This window comes from Mugil cephalus, chromosome 9, assembly GCF_022458985.1.
Source record: "Mugil cephalus isolate CIBA_MC_2020 chromosome 9, CIBA_Mcephalus_1.1, whole genome shotgun sequence".
Classification (NCBI taxonomy): Eukaryota; Metazoa; Chordata; class Actinopteri; order Mugiliformes; family Mugilidae; genus Mugil; species Mugil cephalus.
The window spans coordinates 22,217,666-22,234,473 of NC_061778.1; the positions used below are offsets into that span (position 1 = coordinate 22,217,666).

At 42.4% G+C, this 16,808-nt stretch overlaps 1 protein-coding gene across 1 annotated transcript; it reads left to right on the plus strand.

Annotated features, from left to right (window-relative positions):
• Nucleotides 1–2,227: 2,227 nt before the first annotated feature.
• samsn1a (SAM domain, SH3 domain and nuclear localisation signals 1a) lies at nucleotides 2,228–16,707 on the plus strand. The gene is made up of 16 exons (XM_047594804.1): nucleotides 2,228–2,373; nucleotides 3,678–3,845; nucleotides 4,232–4,281; nucleotides 5,039–5,079; nucleotides 5,335–5,418; nucleotides 5,711–5,808; nucleotides 7,300–7,423; nucleotides 7,931–8,361; nucleotides 11,063–11,149; nucleotides 12,020–12,100; nucleotides 12,478–12,606; nucleotides 13,109–13,220; nucleotides 13,319–13,476; nucleotides 13,630–13,842; nucleotides 14,028–14,175; nucleotides 15,898–16,707. The coding sequence occupies exons 1-16, from the start codon at nucleotides 2,350–2,352 to the stop codon at nucleotides 16,050–16,052; spliced, it is 2,103 nt and encodes a 700-aa protein (XP_047450760.1). The 5' UTR covers nucleotides 2,228–2,349; the 3' UTR covers nucleotides 16,053–16,707.
• Nucleotides 16,708–16,808: the final 101 nt, after the last annotated feature.

Genomic DNA, 16,808 nt, shown 5'->3' on the forward strand with positions numbered 1-16,808 from the left:
AGAATATGTGCACACCACGCTCAGTGACTTTGTTTGTTTTCGTGAAGTGCACAGTTGACGCAGATGAACAATGTCCTTGGAACTGTATGCTTCTCATATTATATGAAACCCCTGGCTGTTGTTTAAACAATCCTTAAGCTGCACAGTTCGAAGTGTACAGTATTGTAATGATCTAATAATCGTGTTACTTTTGATTTTTTAAGTGCGTGTAGCTCCCAGTAGGTCTCAACTATAGCATACAAAGTTATTTTAACTATATGGGGTTAAATAACACCCTCATGGAGCTGACAGGGTTTTTAAAACGACCCTTTTTGACGATGAACTAGCGTTTTGTATGATGTATTTGGGTGCACAGCTGTTAAAAATAGGCCCATTCTGTACAGGACTACACTGATGTGTTAAGTGAACAATAGAAAAGTAAACTCAAAGTAAAACCCAGACTGAACTTCAGCTGTTCTATCAGTGGGGACAAAAAAGGAACAGTGGTCAAAGGAGCCGCCTCCAAATGATGTCAGAGATTGGATCTCAATTGTCTGTTCACGCCTGTTCTTAACGCTGTTCTTCCTCGACCAGATTCTCCAGGACAGACGTTAACAGATGAATTTTAGCCTAGTTTATTTAAGTTTTCTTTTTAAAACAGCTGTTGAACTTGTGGTTTATATTCCAATAATATTTCAGTAAAAGTAATCGGCAGAAGACCTGGAGGATCTCATTTTGTTTTCTTTCTGCGTTGGGTGGTAATTCCAGATGCCTTTATGAACGTGGCTTCCCAGAATTTGCAACGGTATCACCTGACATGACAGTCAGCCGAACACTAGCTCCGCCCACTGTCTGTAGCCCAGAGCTAAAGTCACTAACCATGTGTTGAGTGATTCCTCACAGGAATGTTGCCCCAGACATCCTGCCTTGAATACTGTAAATTGCTTTCATATCATAATTTTATTATCGATTTCCCATTTTGTCGCCTAATTTGGCAACAGATAGTGAGTCAGCAGACATTTATTTAAAAGACAATCAATGTTGATGTTAATGAGGCAGATTTGCATATGCTTTGCTCCTAACCCTAACCCCCTTCCACTGTTTGTAAGCCCCATCAACACCTGGCCATATCTGAAATAAAACCTATTATTTGGAAGTGTGTTTAATGAGGAGTCCATGTACTACTAGTAATAATGGCATTGGTTGTGTTTCATTTTTGTAGCATTATACTTGGTACAGATGTAGCTGTGAGTTTTTATTATCTTATAAGATTAATAGTGACCCACTAATTTATAGTTTTAATTAAGAGGAAGTAGAAATTACACTTTTACTAGAGATTTTCACAGTCACGTACAGCGCCACTTATATGAATTTGCGCCCCTCAGAACTTAGTATATTTCTACTTAAAATTTTCTCAAAACAGACTTTCATACAAGTCCTGACAACAGACAAAGAGAACCGAATCAAACAAATGAAATCGAAACATTATGCTCTTGTGCTTGCTTAGTCAAGAAAATGAATCATTTGTACATATCTGTGAAGTGCAAAAGTAAGTGAGCCATTGCTTTCAGTATCTGGTAAATGTTTCCGGTAACTCCTAATCAGTCTCCAGCAGCTTGGAGGGGTTTTAAACCGTCTCTCAGTCCAGAGCTGCTTCTGTGATCTCTGTAGGTCACTTGTAGGTAACAGTCGACGTTGGATTTATGGATTCCAAAACTCTGTAGAGATGGTTTTGTAACCTTGTCAGCCTGATGATTAACACCAACACTCTTTTTTTTTTCTTTTTCTTTTCATAAAGGTCACTGAACAACATCTAAGCCTTTCATTACATTGATTACCAACACTGGACAGAAGGCTTGGAATCAAAATCTCAGAGCGGCACTTCTGCACCTCACAGATATGTAAGAGTTGCTCACATCTGGTTTGAGTCATTTCAACGCATAAATGTAGAAAAGTCTGAGAGGTGCAATTACTTTAAAGCGAGCTGTAGCTGTTGCTGACTAAATTTGGGGATGTTTAATCAGATAAAGGTCTCAAAAATAGCCTCGTGCTCGATTATGTAAAAGGATATAACAAGTAGAAAGGTGGACAATGCTTCACTAGAAAAAAAAAAAGACTCAATCTGTTCCTCTGGCGATGGTGGGCTTGTTGTCAGGAGCGAGTTCTGCTTTAGCTGGTAGAGTAATGGTGGTCCATCTATTGGATTAGTGGAGGGATTTCAACTGTGGTATTAATCTGAGAAGACAGCAGGCGACCCGGGCAGGGCTCACTCTGAGCCCGTCGTGTCTCTCGGCCGCTGGCTGTCACTCAGCTCTCAGTTTCTCCACCATCTGACGCACCGAAAGCAAACAGGGAGATTTCTCGGCCAGCATGAACCTTTTCTGCTTTTCCCTGGTAAGAGATGCACTTTTGTTTTCTGTACGTTCATAACATGCTGTGTGTGAGCTGGCGAGGGGAAAGAGAAAGCTGTGGTGCAAATGTAGTGGTGCAACACAAAGAGGACTTCAGCATGGTTCAGCATGCACTGTCTGGAAATGATGACATGTTGTTCAGGGAAATGTAGACTATGTAGTGCTTCTATGCCCTGTCAGTAAGCTAAGTGTAATCCCAAAGTCAGACCTCTGAAGCTCTGGTCAGAATGTAACTGTTTGTAGGTCAGCTCATCAGGCATTACTGGACCACTTTCTGCATAGTCCACATCTCAGCTGTCTCAAAGTATACATTTAAACGTATTTCTTTACTTGGGCTTTCCCTCTGTGTGCTACTATGCTACAGATGTTCTCGTGCATTCAGGTGATGCCCGAGCCTGTGCAACGTGACAAAACACAAAGGAAGTAGTACTTAGCGAAGCAGCAACAGGCACGCACCACAGACATGTGGTGGCTCGGATGTTGCTGGATCTTCCATGCTACACGTGGGCACGAGGGATGTATAGAGAAACAGATGTTGACCAATAAACCGGACGATTAACCTAACACAGGCTTGAACTTTGGTTGCACCAACTGTCCTCTCTGTTAACGTTACTAGACATCACATGTGCAATGGACTCAACAACCCAACACATTAAATGAGATTTAAGAAAAAATAATATCAAATTAGTTTGGCATAGGAGATTTTGCCAAGAGAGCACAGGTGCATAATTGTGTGAAATAAACAGACTCACACAAAGAGGAGTTTAAGAGGACAATGGCAGCATCTTTATTTTACCAACACTGTTTAGCTCATTCTTAAAAGGAGCAGCATTAAAATGTCTGTAGAAAACGAACGCAAAATCGATGCAAATAAACTGAAACCGAAGCACATTCTTTTGTTCCAAAAGAGGACAGTGAGACGTTTCTGTCTTACTGTATGGACGAGCTGATGAGAGATATTGGTTATGTTGTGTGTTCCTAGAAGGAATCTGAACGGGCCAAACAAATTTTAATCCACTCTGAAATCTGCTCTGAGGAAATTCAATCCATCTCTACATCCTCGGTTGACAAGCAAATTTAAAAGGGCTTTGAAGCGGCATTAGTGGCGTGTCCTTACTGCCATATCAAATCCTCACAGCTCTAATTCTGATGCTTTGTCTGCAGTGAAATGTTGTTTTTATGGGCGGTTCCTTGCATTTTATGCAGTTTATCAGATACTGTCCATCAACTGCTGCTTAATTTCAACCTCGTAAGACAATGCACATCTTTCTGTCTACCTGGCATCAGGAGGGGTCTATGGACAGCCTGTACGAGGCCGTGCAGAGCTCCAGTGATGGCCCACCACAGCCCATCCCCAGCCGTTCTTCCAGCCGATCGTGCAGCCGCTCCTGCAGCCCCGCGGTCCTGCTGGAGGACAACACAAAGTGGAGAGGCTCTGGACGATCCATATCCATGGTGAGTGGGGCACACACTGCGTCATGCATCCTCCACCTCCCTAAACGTGTCCATAACACACTGACTGTGAGTGGCGTGCCATGTAGACGATCGTATGCCAGTACGTGCCAGGCCGCCTCTCTGAAGACCTGTCGACTCCAACCATCCAGATTGTCGCTACAAAATAAATCTGATTATGAAATGATGAACGGAGCCAGCTGTCAGCTGCTTCTGGAGACAGGCGTTTTGAAATGCTTCATTCAAGCTTGTTTTGTAAATGAAATATTCCGGACTTCCTTTCAGTGAACGTCTACATGAGTCTGAAACAGGTTTTTTTGAACACAAGGAACTATCTGAAAGTTACAGCTTATTGTGTGGTGACTGCTAAAGACCTTCCTTTCCGTCAGCAGGAGATGCCTCCGACTCATCGGACCAACTCCACTAAAAAGAAAAAGAGGTAAGCTCACAGGAAAATTACACCCAGACATGTAAACACGGTCTGCTGGATACTCCAAATCTACTTTTTAAACCCGTATCAAAAGCACCGGAATGTAGGTCTGTGTTCAGCTGCTGTGTGCCGTGGCCATATTTCTGCTCCTTTTCATGGACGTGCGTGCAAACCTGAACACAGAGCCATCCTGTTAGTGAAAGGGCTTTCCCATAGAGTAATACTATGGCTTGAAAGGTTCCCTGTTTATTTTCACGGAGGGTTAATACGGTAAATCCTTCCTGCAGCAGAGCACACAGAGTCTGCAGCGCTCCTCCTTTCTCCATCTTTATCTTTAGGGTAATTCTCAAAATGATGCACGTTAAGAAGATGGATTCATGGCCCATTAGACACAATTGCTTTTTACATTATTCAGGATGTTTATTGGAGAATGTTGTTGTTTTAGAAGTAGGGCTGCTGCCTATTGGGCCAGCAGAAGGCAGATTACAGCTTTGGGCTAGTTGGGCTAAGAGGATTCACGGTTCCAGAGGCCTCGACACCTTTACTCCCAAGGATTTACTTCTGAACACTCTGTCGTCACACTATAGTCTCTCAGTCCAGTGAAAGATCAAACACAGAATCTATTTACTCATAATGATTTTAAACCACATGTTTGAAATGAGTAAACACCTTAGATGCCTTGGTGACTAAACCATAGAATATATCATCTATCATTTATCACCAACACTGATAGGATCTCTACATATATCTTCATTTTCCTTTACAGAACAAATATATCCAAATCTGCATCAGATAATGAAGCGCTAGGTGAGTACGAACAATTTCCTTTGACTTTTGTTAAAGATTGCCAGATTGAACTGAATAGAAGTCTTGCACATTTTGAGATCTCACACTGCCAAGAAAGATGTGACCCATGTCATCATCATCTATATTACTATTTTCAAAGCAAAATATTTTGTGTGTTGTTTCGATTAACCCCAGTCATGCCAGTGTGTCTCCGTGGCCTTCATTCATGCCGCCTTTTCACTGAAACTCCCAAATATTTGTGTCCCCTCTCCACAGATAACCCCGGCTGTAATGCTGTAGTCTGGCAGCCTGCCAAGAGCCGAGAAGATTTAGTTCAGATCACCAACAATCACAATGAAGGTAAAGAGGAAATAAATAGGTTAAGCTCATCTAAAGTATACGCCGGCGTTCATTTGTACTGTCAGCATGATGCCCGCAGACAACCAAATCCACCCGAAAAATTTTCATCCGAGACTATTGATTGGTTAAACCCACATGCAGTGATTGTGTATGATATTAAACGCGAGGCAGTCAGAGAGAGCAGGCTGTGACTGCTGAGATTACCGGGGAGAGACTGTATTGCTATACTGCACGATTGCTTTAAATAAATAAATAAATAAAATCTACTTCTACTTGGTTGTTTCTTTTTCAGAGACGCGAAAAACTAAGCACAGAACAGAAACCAAGGGAGGGAAAGGATCACATCACCACTCTGGCACCAAGAAAAAGGAGAAACCAAACTCGAGCCAGGCAAGAAAAAACTGCCACTGCCTGTTTCCTTAAAAACTAAAAGCTTCATTCAGCAAGTACTTGCACATGTACGGTGCAAAATGAATGCGGCACAATGTGACATTTTAAATGAGCTTCAGCAACAGTTTGTTATTTATTCTCTATGAAGGATGGAAATCATAGCCTAACACACTCAGTGCACACAGTGTAATTTGAAGCTCAGTCACTGTCACCTTGACAGTGACTGACTAGGCCTAATGTCTGGCTAATTCAAATGTGGTTGAGCATGATTAGATCTGAGGTGAGCGAGTGATGCCCAGACAGATAGCTATCAACCTGTGAGTGCACTCACCTTTGCTGCTGTGTATTTTAAATTAGTTATTTTAAAATATACCCCAAATTAATTAATTGAGAAAGTATCTATATTACAGGTTGTAAGCATGTTTATTTCTGTTGTAAAGCTACTTATGAGGAGTGCCCCTCTATGGGAGCCAGTTTCAAGTGGCCATTTAAGGAAGTACTATAGCCACACAGAAACCATGAAGACCGACTCAGCAGTTAAGTCTGTAACCTGCAGCTCCGGGTTCAGTGTCATACCCACACTTGAGGATATGGAGGAGCCGCCAACACTTTCATTAATACTAGTTCATCACATGCTGGCAAATCTGCGCCAGTTGGACGTTTGACCTTTGGAAGTTTCAATCTGCCACTTGTTTGTGACATCCAGAGAGCCTCTGTTGGCCTAAATGGCACAGTCTCTCAACACAGTTGCAGATTGGGTTTTAATGCAGTGCAGATGGCCAAAAGAGGGGTACTCGTCCCTGTGTAATCTCTGGGCCACATGGCAGAGAGAGAGAAATGTGAAATCAAGAGGGGGACTTAGCACGTGTCTCGGGTGGGGAGGCTTTAGAGGCCTCTTGCCAGGTCACCCGTGTCCAGTCTGACTAATGCCATGTCATGGAAAAAAAAACAAACAAACAAAAAAAAGCAGAGCCCGTTAGTACTGGATCTGCAGCAGTTGTCAGCCCCATGTGGTCATGTAACTGAAATGACCCAAATGGAAATGAAAGCCATTTAGTTAATGCTAATTTGATTTTTTATTATTCTACCAGATTTTAGTACTGGACAATTTTGACAGGATGATGGTCCTACATGGAAAATTAAGACATCAAAGAAGTGTTGTAGTTACACCTCAGCTTGAGGGGAACTTGATTGTATGTAGGAAACCAAATTTGATCACATTTTACCAAAACTGTAATTTTAATACCACGAGCAACACTTAAAATTCAGCGGATTATTGGATTCAAAGTCTGAAAAAAAGATCCATCCAAGAGTAGAAGTATTACACTCTTTCAAGTAGCAGAAAGACTTACATGCAAAAATGGTGTCACACTTAAGTGAGGAAATAAAACTCACAACCGTGTTTTAAAAGCTTTGCTTGAGCAATCTGAAGACGTGACTTATTTTAGAGTCATAGTATTGAAAAGGTCGGATGTGTGTTTGTCCTGTCAGGGTATCCATACCAATGGAGCGGTGACAGAACCTAAACCTGCTGTCAAAAGAACCCAAAAGGCCGGAAAGAAACCAGGCGGAAAGAGCGGGAAAGAAGGCAAAAAGAAAAGTCACCATTCCACAGGCAAGACATTTTTCTACCACTGAATAACAGAAGACCTGTCTCACCAGTCCCTGGACTTGACATTTCTAGTTTCTTGTGACATTTCTGTGAATGACGCATTTGCCCTGTTAGAACAGCTGGATGCATCATTCAGAGATATGGAGCAACTTTAATACATGACTGTTCTGCTGCTAGAGAATATAGTTCTGCTTTTAAGCATTCATTCAAAGGAAAGGGGTGAGGTATTTCGAAACCTGCGGCCGGTCTGTTTGGCCCTCTTCACCTTCCTTCTCATCTACTTAAAGGTGTAAAGTGTTGTCACAGACTGTTTCCTTCATCTAGCAAAGCCATTTCCTGTGCAAACTGTCTTGCACTATTATATGTGATTATGAACGCATGAAGCTTGTAGCAGATCAGTCACTGCAGAGAGACTTGCATTAGTGGAAATCAATGCAAACATTGCAGTTTTCAGTTATTCCGATAATTCTTAAGTCAAATATCATTTACTTTCTTCCCCTCTGTCTTCAGTCACAGTGTCCTCACCACCAGGCACGATGAACCCACCAATAGCACCCCAGTATCTGGACGTGCCGTACAGGCCAGACAGGAGACCCTACCTAGGAAAATCCTCCACCCTCCCCTCTCAGGAGAACGCCACTCCGGGCCGGTGCACGGACATGATGAGCCTACCTGGCGGAGCAACGCCCACCCACCATCAGCGCTGGAGCAGCCCCGGCGACGCCAGTCCCGCGTGGGGGACCGTCCAGCATACCTGCCGCAGGCCTCTCACGGAGTACCGCGTGTACTCCCACGAATTCACCGCCGCTCAAGGGAAGGAGTGGGAAGGAAGGCAGCAGCAAGCAATGGCCCAGAGTGTCAGCTTGAAACAGGACTCTAAACCCCAAGTTCCCCCGAAGGTGCCGCGGTCGGTCACAGACGTGGATCTGTCTGAACCAAATGTAAGTTTGCGCTGATGGATGTGGAGTGCTGTCACACCACGTGCAGCAAAACCGACGCAGTGTTTGATTTTGATACATGTACTTGCACACAGTTTTTTTAAAGCAGTTGGCAGATGGGTTAGCCCAAGGACTGTGGAGAAGCTGACACGGTTCTTCTGTCATCTCACTTGCTTTTAAATGATCCCTTCAAAATTGTTCCTCTCATTATACGCTATGCAGTGGAAAACGGGTTAGCTTGGAGGCCGGCTCAAAATTCCCCCACCCACACGTTTTTTTGTGGGGTAATTTCAGTCCGGAGTCGCTCCGGTTGGAATTTATCCTGCTCCGGCAAATGTGCTGCACCGTTCAAACAGTTTGGACGGGTTGTGTGGACAGAAGAGTTACAGCAACACAGTCAAACATGTCATCTGAGTGACGCTGAGTCGGTTGTGTTAACAACAGTGGTTGCTGTCAGAGTCTGCATGACCACATGGTGTCAAAATATATGTACAAAAGAAAAATGTAGGAGGGGTGAGTGTTTCATTTTTCATATCCTGTCCTTGAAGGATGATTTTAAAAACCGGTCATCAGACTGACTGGGCGATGCTCTGATCAGACTACTAACGGTGCCATAGCACAGGACCCTTCATTGATATTTGTCAAGAATAAAATTAGTTCATTGTGTTCTAGCTTTGCGTGTCGGAGTTGTTGTTATGCTGCAGAATGAATGAGGGGCAGATAAGATGCCTCTCTGATTGTGTGATGATAAAAATTTAAACATGTGAAACTGGCACATTTCAGATGTGCAAATGCATTTTTCCTGGTTGGTATGCAGATCTGTTTCACACCGGAAGGCACTTTTTCAACTAAATGACTCATGACGCATGAGCTGTGGCCCACATTTTGACATACCAGCATGCTGGTATTAAACAATATTTGCATTTATATATGTAGGTCTTGGAGGCTGTAAGTCTTCCTTCTCTCTATACGAGCCAGGGTGTACTTGTCTTTGTTGACCTTTTGCACAGAGTGAGGTCTCGCTCATGTTCAAAGGCTGCTCTCTGCTAATACCACAGAGTCGCGCAGACTGACCCAGTGAGCACGTGCAGTTCACAACTTGTGCTACACAAAGCTGTGGCTTTGTGTGCTCAACATGACTTGGGAGGAAATTGTATAAGATCAAAAGAATTATCCGGCATAGAGATTACAGAATCCTCATGGATCTATAGTGTCACTGGTTCCTATCAACATGACATAGGCCTGTAAAGATGATAGCCAGACAGGGTGTTAACCTTAAGACTGGTTTCCTAAAGCTTCTTCCTTCGAGGGCGTGATGAAAGAAGAAGCACTCTTCTAAGTTGGTTTGGTTCCTCTTTGACATAATATTATATTTATCTATCATGTGATCACACAAAGTAGCTTCCAGAGCAAAATACATCATGACACTGACACATTTAACAGTAGTTTCTCTATAAAGAAAATGTCTTAAAGCTTAAAACTATTCTTGCCGTGAGGCATCGGTCCTAACCACCACTCCACCACCAAATTAGAACATGTTCCCTCAAAATTATTTTTCAAAATATTCGTACAAAGATAAAGTGACTTTACACCAGAACAGCTGTACAGAACATGAACAACTGTCTATGCAGGAAGTCGGGAGCTTCTGAAGTAATAGATTGGAAAACCATAATCTAGATTGAAAGGAGTTTATGGTTGATTGCGAGCAGTGGGATTAGGTGGCAGTGGTTTCTGTAGAATTCCCTTTTCCACAATACACCAGATGAAACAACCCGCAATGTAAACACAGTGGTAAATCCCCACATGGCAACATCACTCAGAACAATTACTGACGGCAGGAACCTATAGACAGAAAATAAAGCTGCCAAGCACTCTTGGATCTGCAGAGAAAGTCGCTGGTTTGTGAGAGGAAGGCGTGTTTTTGTTTGATCGTTTATGATTTTTGCCCTCAATTGTAAAAAAGCTCATAAGTAAAAGCCTTTCCAAGACATAAACTGAACTCTATTGCCCTCTATACTGAGAGGAGAGACAACGGAAAGTGTTTCAACACAGGAAAGTTGCCAGTTCCAGCTGTTTCTCTGTCATACATCAGCACTTCCTTAAAGGTTTTCACCCCACATTATGAAATGAAATTTACTCCATTACTCATTTACCATAACCCGCTTCCCCATTGCCCCATACAGGAAAGAAAAATCAAGGAATATTGTGATTTGATTCAGATCGCTTTTTCTTACATATTTGCATCCTTTCCATCCCTGAAACAAATCAAACTGCTCTGTTTTGGATTAATTACACAACTGCAGTGGTTATGTGATTGGGTTATGCTTAGTGGCATTACAGCCCAACTCTGTGTGATTTACCACAGCAGAGAGACCGGCACCAGATGTGACATAAGCTCCTCCTCACCAGGTTTCTATCACTTCTCATAAAAGATAAACACCACAGTTTTAAAACCAAAACGCAGCCATTCCTGGAAGTGATTCTTATTTTGTTTTGGCGAGCGAGCCACAAAGTGCACACATAAGCGTTTGCATTTTTCCCCTTTTCAAAGCGATACTGCAACGAGACGCACACTTGCCTCACATCCTGTGCGCTGTAAGGAAGTGGGCCAGTCAGCTAGCCTATCACACAGCCAGCCCCTGAGTTAGTTAACACTTCGCCGTCAGGAGAGTGGGGTTAAAGAAAAGAAAGGAGCAAGGACTGAGATCTGACAATAACTTTTAAACTGCGGAAAATGTTGCACAGGACGGCATCCAATGTGTCAGACAAGGCAAAGAGCAACAAACCAAAGGTAGGTGAAAATCTGAAGTAAATATGTTGGTGGGTAGATGTCAGTGAGACAAGAGATGAAGAAAGCTGAGGTGTCTAAGTGACACCTCAGATGGAGTCAGTCAAAAAGGGACCAACGATGAGAAGAGAGACTAATTTAGACATGGTTTGATTGAGTGTATGTAGATTCAAGTGCATCCTTTTGATAAAATGTGCAAATGTAAATATCAATTAAAAGACCCAAAGACTACATGTATGTGTATACATCAAGAATTCAACACAAGTAAACAAAAATGAAACCTGACTTTAAAAATGAAAAAAAATTGTGCTTTTGGGAATTAACATCTGCGTACCTGTCAGTCAAAGAAGTCGCCGCTGCATTACATCAGTCTGCAGTCTAGGGCTGTCTAGGAGCTCATGTATGACCAGGATTTCCAGGGATTACTCATTTATATAATTATTTCACTGGGGAGATGATGAGGGGGGTTGGGAGAGATTATGATGACTTTTAGCTTTATGAAATATTAGAAAAAAGGGTAAGATTTAAAAGTGAGTCCCAGCAGTGAAGCATCCGTGGTTGCTGAGTTGCTGTCGAGAGGACGCTTCTACTCATGCGTCACGCGATTACACAATCGCACCTGTACAAATAATGTCCTCTGCCGCAATGGAAATGTTCCATGTATTTTACAACCGCTCATTTTGAAACGCTCTCGCATTAAAGGGAATATTTTCTGACTAATTTTGACCACTGGCCTCAAAGCTTTCCTACCATTTAAAATACAGATACAAGAAAATAAGTCATGCATTGCTGTTCATCACCATGCATCATGCCACACAAAGCCTGCAGTGCCGTGTCAGTTGACATTATTGCCTTTTTGATCTGCCCCAACAGCGCTCCACGAGTTTCGGAAGGTTTGAGGGTCTCAGGCATCATTCGTCTCCGGCCAAACCGGAGGAGAATGGAACAGCTACGGTAAGTAGAGGAGCTTGTTTCCCATTTCTAAGCACTATAATCCACATACTGTAACAAGAATGGTGATCAAAACCAACCCAAAATACACTATAAAGCGCCAGGACAGAAATAATATCATGTCATAGGGCTGAATCTTTTGCAAATATTTGTTGCTGTGCAACAAAGTATTATTTATTTAAAGTAAACAAGGTTCATCCTGGGGGGAAAGTCCCATTGCTGTACAGGAATTGATGCATTTTACTATATATTTGACATGATGTGCGATCTAGTTATCATTAGGTGACATTATGATGAGTCAAGTTTAAATTGCCTTATTTATTCATGTATTGCCTTAAATACACAGTTCTGTCTGCGCTGAACCCATTTTCGGTACACAGGTCACAGAAGAATGTGAGAGCTCAGACCCAAACAAATCCGCTGGACTTGGGAAGAAGATGAAAGCCATCTCACTGACCATGAGGCGGAAAATGGGCAAAAAGCATGCAAAGAGCTTCTCTGAGGAGACGGTAAGTCACAGGAAAACACATGTCCATTCAGCTTAATATGCGTAAGCATGAATTCAACATAAGTTTACGTTCACCAGTCAACAATCAGCACAGATGATCAAAAATCCCCTCTGGTACAGGCTTCACTTCAAAAACCTGCGCTGTTTTTCACAGCACTCTTATCATTTTCATTTCCTATGAACCCACATCCTGACGAATGACGCTGTTGTTGACGAAGTGTAAACTACCCCGAGCTGCACAGAAAAAGTGTCTACTTGCACTTTTTGATTTACTGTAACAGATAAGATAAGGTGGAAGTTTTACTATGTGACTTTCACAGCCTACATCTCCCTCTGACACTCTCTCTTTTACTTTTCCTCTTGTCTTTTACTTTCACATGGACACAGGTGATGAGTCCACAGCAGCTTGCACACTTGTGTACATTAAATCCAAGAATGACTGGTGGCTGTGTGATTTGTGTGTGTGTTATATTATATATATGATGCAATGTCTTTACTTTCAGGGTGATGACACAGACAAAGAGGCAGAGACAGAGGGGAGCCCTCCCACTGAGAAAAACTCTGCAAAGACGAGCAACTCCCTGGAGAGCCTCTACAGTGGACAGAGCTCCTCCAGTAAGTGTCTGCACATGCAAAGAGGACCGGACTACTTTTAGCTGAACCGAGCGGTTAAATGTGCAGAACTGCGTAGTCATGTTGTGTTGCGTTTGCGGGTTCAGGTGGCGTCACCAATGAGTCCAACAGCTCCAGTCAGAGAGACAGCGTGAGGCTGGAGGAGGACGGCTCCTATCAGGGACAGTTCTGCGGCAGAGCTCGGGTCCACACAGATTTCGTTCCGAGCCCTTACGACACAGACTCCCTGAAACTCAAGGTAACTCATGGTGCTACGTACGGTGACGATCTGCCCCAGCTGTCAACAACTGCAAATTCTACACCAGTGCAGATATTTTAAACAAAAGCCAAGTGTTTATGTTGAGCGGTTATGTGAGGAGTTAGTGAATCACCAGCTGATTTTTTTCCCTAGGTCGGTGACATAATCAGCATCATCAGCAAGCCTCCGATGGGCATCTGGACGGGCATGCTCAACAACAAAGTGGGCAACTTCAAGTTCATCTATGTTGACGTCGTGGTGGAGGAGGAGGATGAAGAGGAAGCGCCCAAGATCAGACAACCAAAGCTGTGCAAGAGACCTCGACCTAAAACGCTGCTGGAGTTACTGGGGCGACTGAATCTGGAGGTGAGGACAGGATCCGCTCACCCGCTGGGTCGGAGAGTTGTCAGTGATGCGTTTCTCCAGTGGGGGATGGGACATATTTTAGAGTTCAGTGCATGTCTTGTTTGAAACCCTTGTAAACGGGCCGTGATTAAAATGTAATCCACCACTAAGGTTTTCAGTAAAAACTGTTGTTGTCGTCGTCTCAGGAGTACGCCTCTGCCTTGATGCTGAACGGCTATGAGACAGTGGAGGATCTGATGCACCTGCAGGAGAAACACCTGATAGAGCTGAACATCAAAGACCCCGAGCACAGACTCAAGCTCCTCACAGCTGCTGAATGCCACTACACAGAAGGTCAGCAGCACGCCAAGCAATCACCCAACAGTACACCCCTCTTAACGCGACAGTTCAGCTCAGTAGGCTGATCACTGCTGGAAAATAAACTCAGAAAGGCTCTCATAAAAGGGTTCCTGTCATCGTTAGGTGATCTATTTGCAGCAACGGGTGACTCTCTGTCTAGCCCTGTAGAGATTTGTGGTTTGACACCAACGTTCTTCAAATATTTATAATCAAACTCTTGAGCCAAAACACTGTGATGTTCTCGCCTCCCAGCTTCTAACTAGCGCTCATAACATTTCCAGTCTCTGAACTAATGAAGTGAGTCCATGAGGCTGTGTGGATGCAGTGCGTACGTGCAGTCATGTCTTCAAAGCAGCATGTGGAGCTCATTAGTCCGATTACCATCAAATGCGTCACACCTGCCCCTCAGTTTGCTCATCTGCCAATCAGAAACAAACATTCAACGAAGCACTATGTTGTGTAGTGGTGTAAAGTAAATGAGTGTATTCATGCTACTTTCTCCTTCGACACCACCGTAGTACACACTACGCTTTTTATTCTACTGAATTTATCCGACAGGCATTACTTCACATGTGTAAAAACATATCACATGAACACATAAAATTTTTTTATGCTTTTACATATTAAAATTTGGATTGTAGAACTTTGTAGTATATTTACTTTTAAGTTTCTCTGAGTACTTCTTCCACCACGAAACAACTGGAATCTTATGTTACGGCTTTAATTGCTTGAGTGACAGCAAGACAAGATATGGTCATCTGTTTTTGAAAATTAAAAAGAAGCATTCGTTTAAGACGAATGTAGAACCAAATGGGAGCTTTTATCGATTGCTTAAAATGTAAAAGGAAGCAGTTAAAAGTGAGACATCTGTGCCATCCTGTCTAGAAATACATCCTGCACAGAGCGAGAGGCTTATCAGTGATTTCCTGTTACTCAGATAGAAAGTGCTTAGGACCTTCTGCCCGAATCTGTTCCTGTAAGCTCAGGTCTCAAACCAGAAGGCTGATTATCGCGGAGCCCCGTATGAATGAAAACAAAACTGCCTTCCAGTTTGAAAAGGGAACAACATCCACGGCAGAATTTTTTCCGACAGTTTATTCTTGTTTTAATGAATGTAACTTTAGCATATGTGTAGAAGATGAACTAAAGGTCACTGTGATTTTTCAGTTAGGCTGACAGCGTAACTGAACAGATGGCAGCGGCTGCGGCCTGAGCCTGCCAAGCTTGTTGCCTTACATGAGACGCCAGTAATTTAATCAAGCTGAATTCCATTAGGTTAGTGCTTTGGCCTCGAGGATTAGTCACTTCCGTCAGTGAGGCCAAAAAATTAAATAAAATAAGAATGCCATTACCACTCATAATGGAAAATAAGAGTAAAAATAGCTCAATCTAAAACAGGATTTGTGCTGCGGGGGGCACACCCATATTAATTTTGCATTCATGTCATCTGCCCCCTCAGTTATTAAGAAATAATATTATCTTATCTGACTTCAATTTGAGCAATAATGACATTTAACATTTAAAACAAGTCACGGTACTTGCTCTGTTTTTATTTAAATCAAATGAAATGTCAAAGGGTGCCATTAATCTAAAAAGATGTTAATTTCCACCAAATGAATCACGCGGCGCATATTTCAAGTCCTCTAATGTGGTTTTTGAGCAGAAACCTGTAATATTATGACATTTGATTGATTCCATTCGGTTTTGCGGCTGCAGGTGATGATGTCAGGGATGCGGAGGAGCACAAATCCTCCCACAGTCCGCAGGAAGAAGACAGCGACTGTCCCAGAGACTCGGGCTGCTTCATTCCGTCTGAATGTTCAGACAGCAAGGAGGACACGGAGCAGGTCGTTACTGCGGTGGACTCGTAAAGTGCTCATTTGCCAGTTGGATACTTTGACATTTGGAATTCAAAGTTGCACTTTTTCTCACGACTTTGATGGTTTAAATATTTATCCTGCGGTTTCCTCAAAATGTCATGTTTATATCCCTTGTTACAGCTTGCCTAATGTAAAAGCCTTTTAACAGTGTGATATGTATGTGAAGAACAGACAACCAGTATTCTAAATGTCATTTTGTCCTTTTGTCACTTTATCAAGTTAATAGTTAATTTTTTTTAGGTGTATCTTATTATTACTGAAGAAGTGACACTTCATCCATTCAGTATCAGTGGTATTTATTGCTTTCTCAATCATTCCGTGTTTTTTGTTTGTTTGTTTTGCATATAAAGCCTTTATTTATCACAGCTGCATCATTTTTACCTTTGTCACATCCAATCACAAATCAGCTTCGCTGTCTTTCCTTATGAATGAAGTGTGTTAGTGAAGGAATGTTTCTGAGTTTGTCTCGATTTGAACACTGCATTTTCTTGCCTATAATGTATACTGTACATATATACCTGTGTGCTCTTTTGATGTGGATGTGATCGAGTGTGAGAGAGAGCCTGTGTGAACGCTCATGTGAAAGTCACAGCTCTTCTGTTTTCATGAGGTTTTGTAAATAAAATCAAAGAAATGCCGTCAAATATTATTGTGAGTCACTGGTTTCACTTACCACTTCAAAGAAAGCATGCTAAAATACATAAAATACATAAAAAGTCACTTTTAGTTGATTTCTATTTTTATTTG

Coding starts and splice junctions, on each gene's coding strand:
- samsn1a (XM_047594804.1), top strand. CDS start 2,350: ATGAACCTTTTCTGCTTTTCCCTG. Junction 4,282..5,038: donor TCCACTAAAAAGAAAAAGAG/GTAAGCTCACAG, acceptor TTTCCTTTACAG/AACAAATATATCCAAATCTG. Junction 5,080..5,334: donor ATCAGATAATGAAGCGCTAG/GTGAGTACGAAC, acceptor CCCTCTCCACAG/ATAACCCCGGCTGTAATGCT.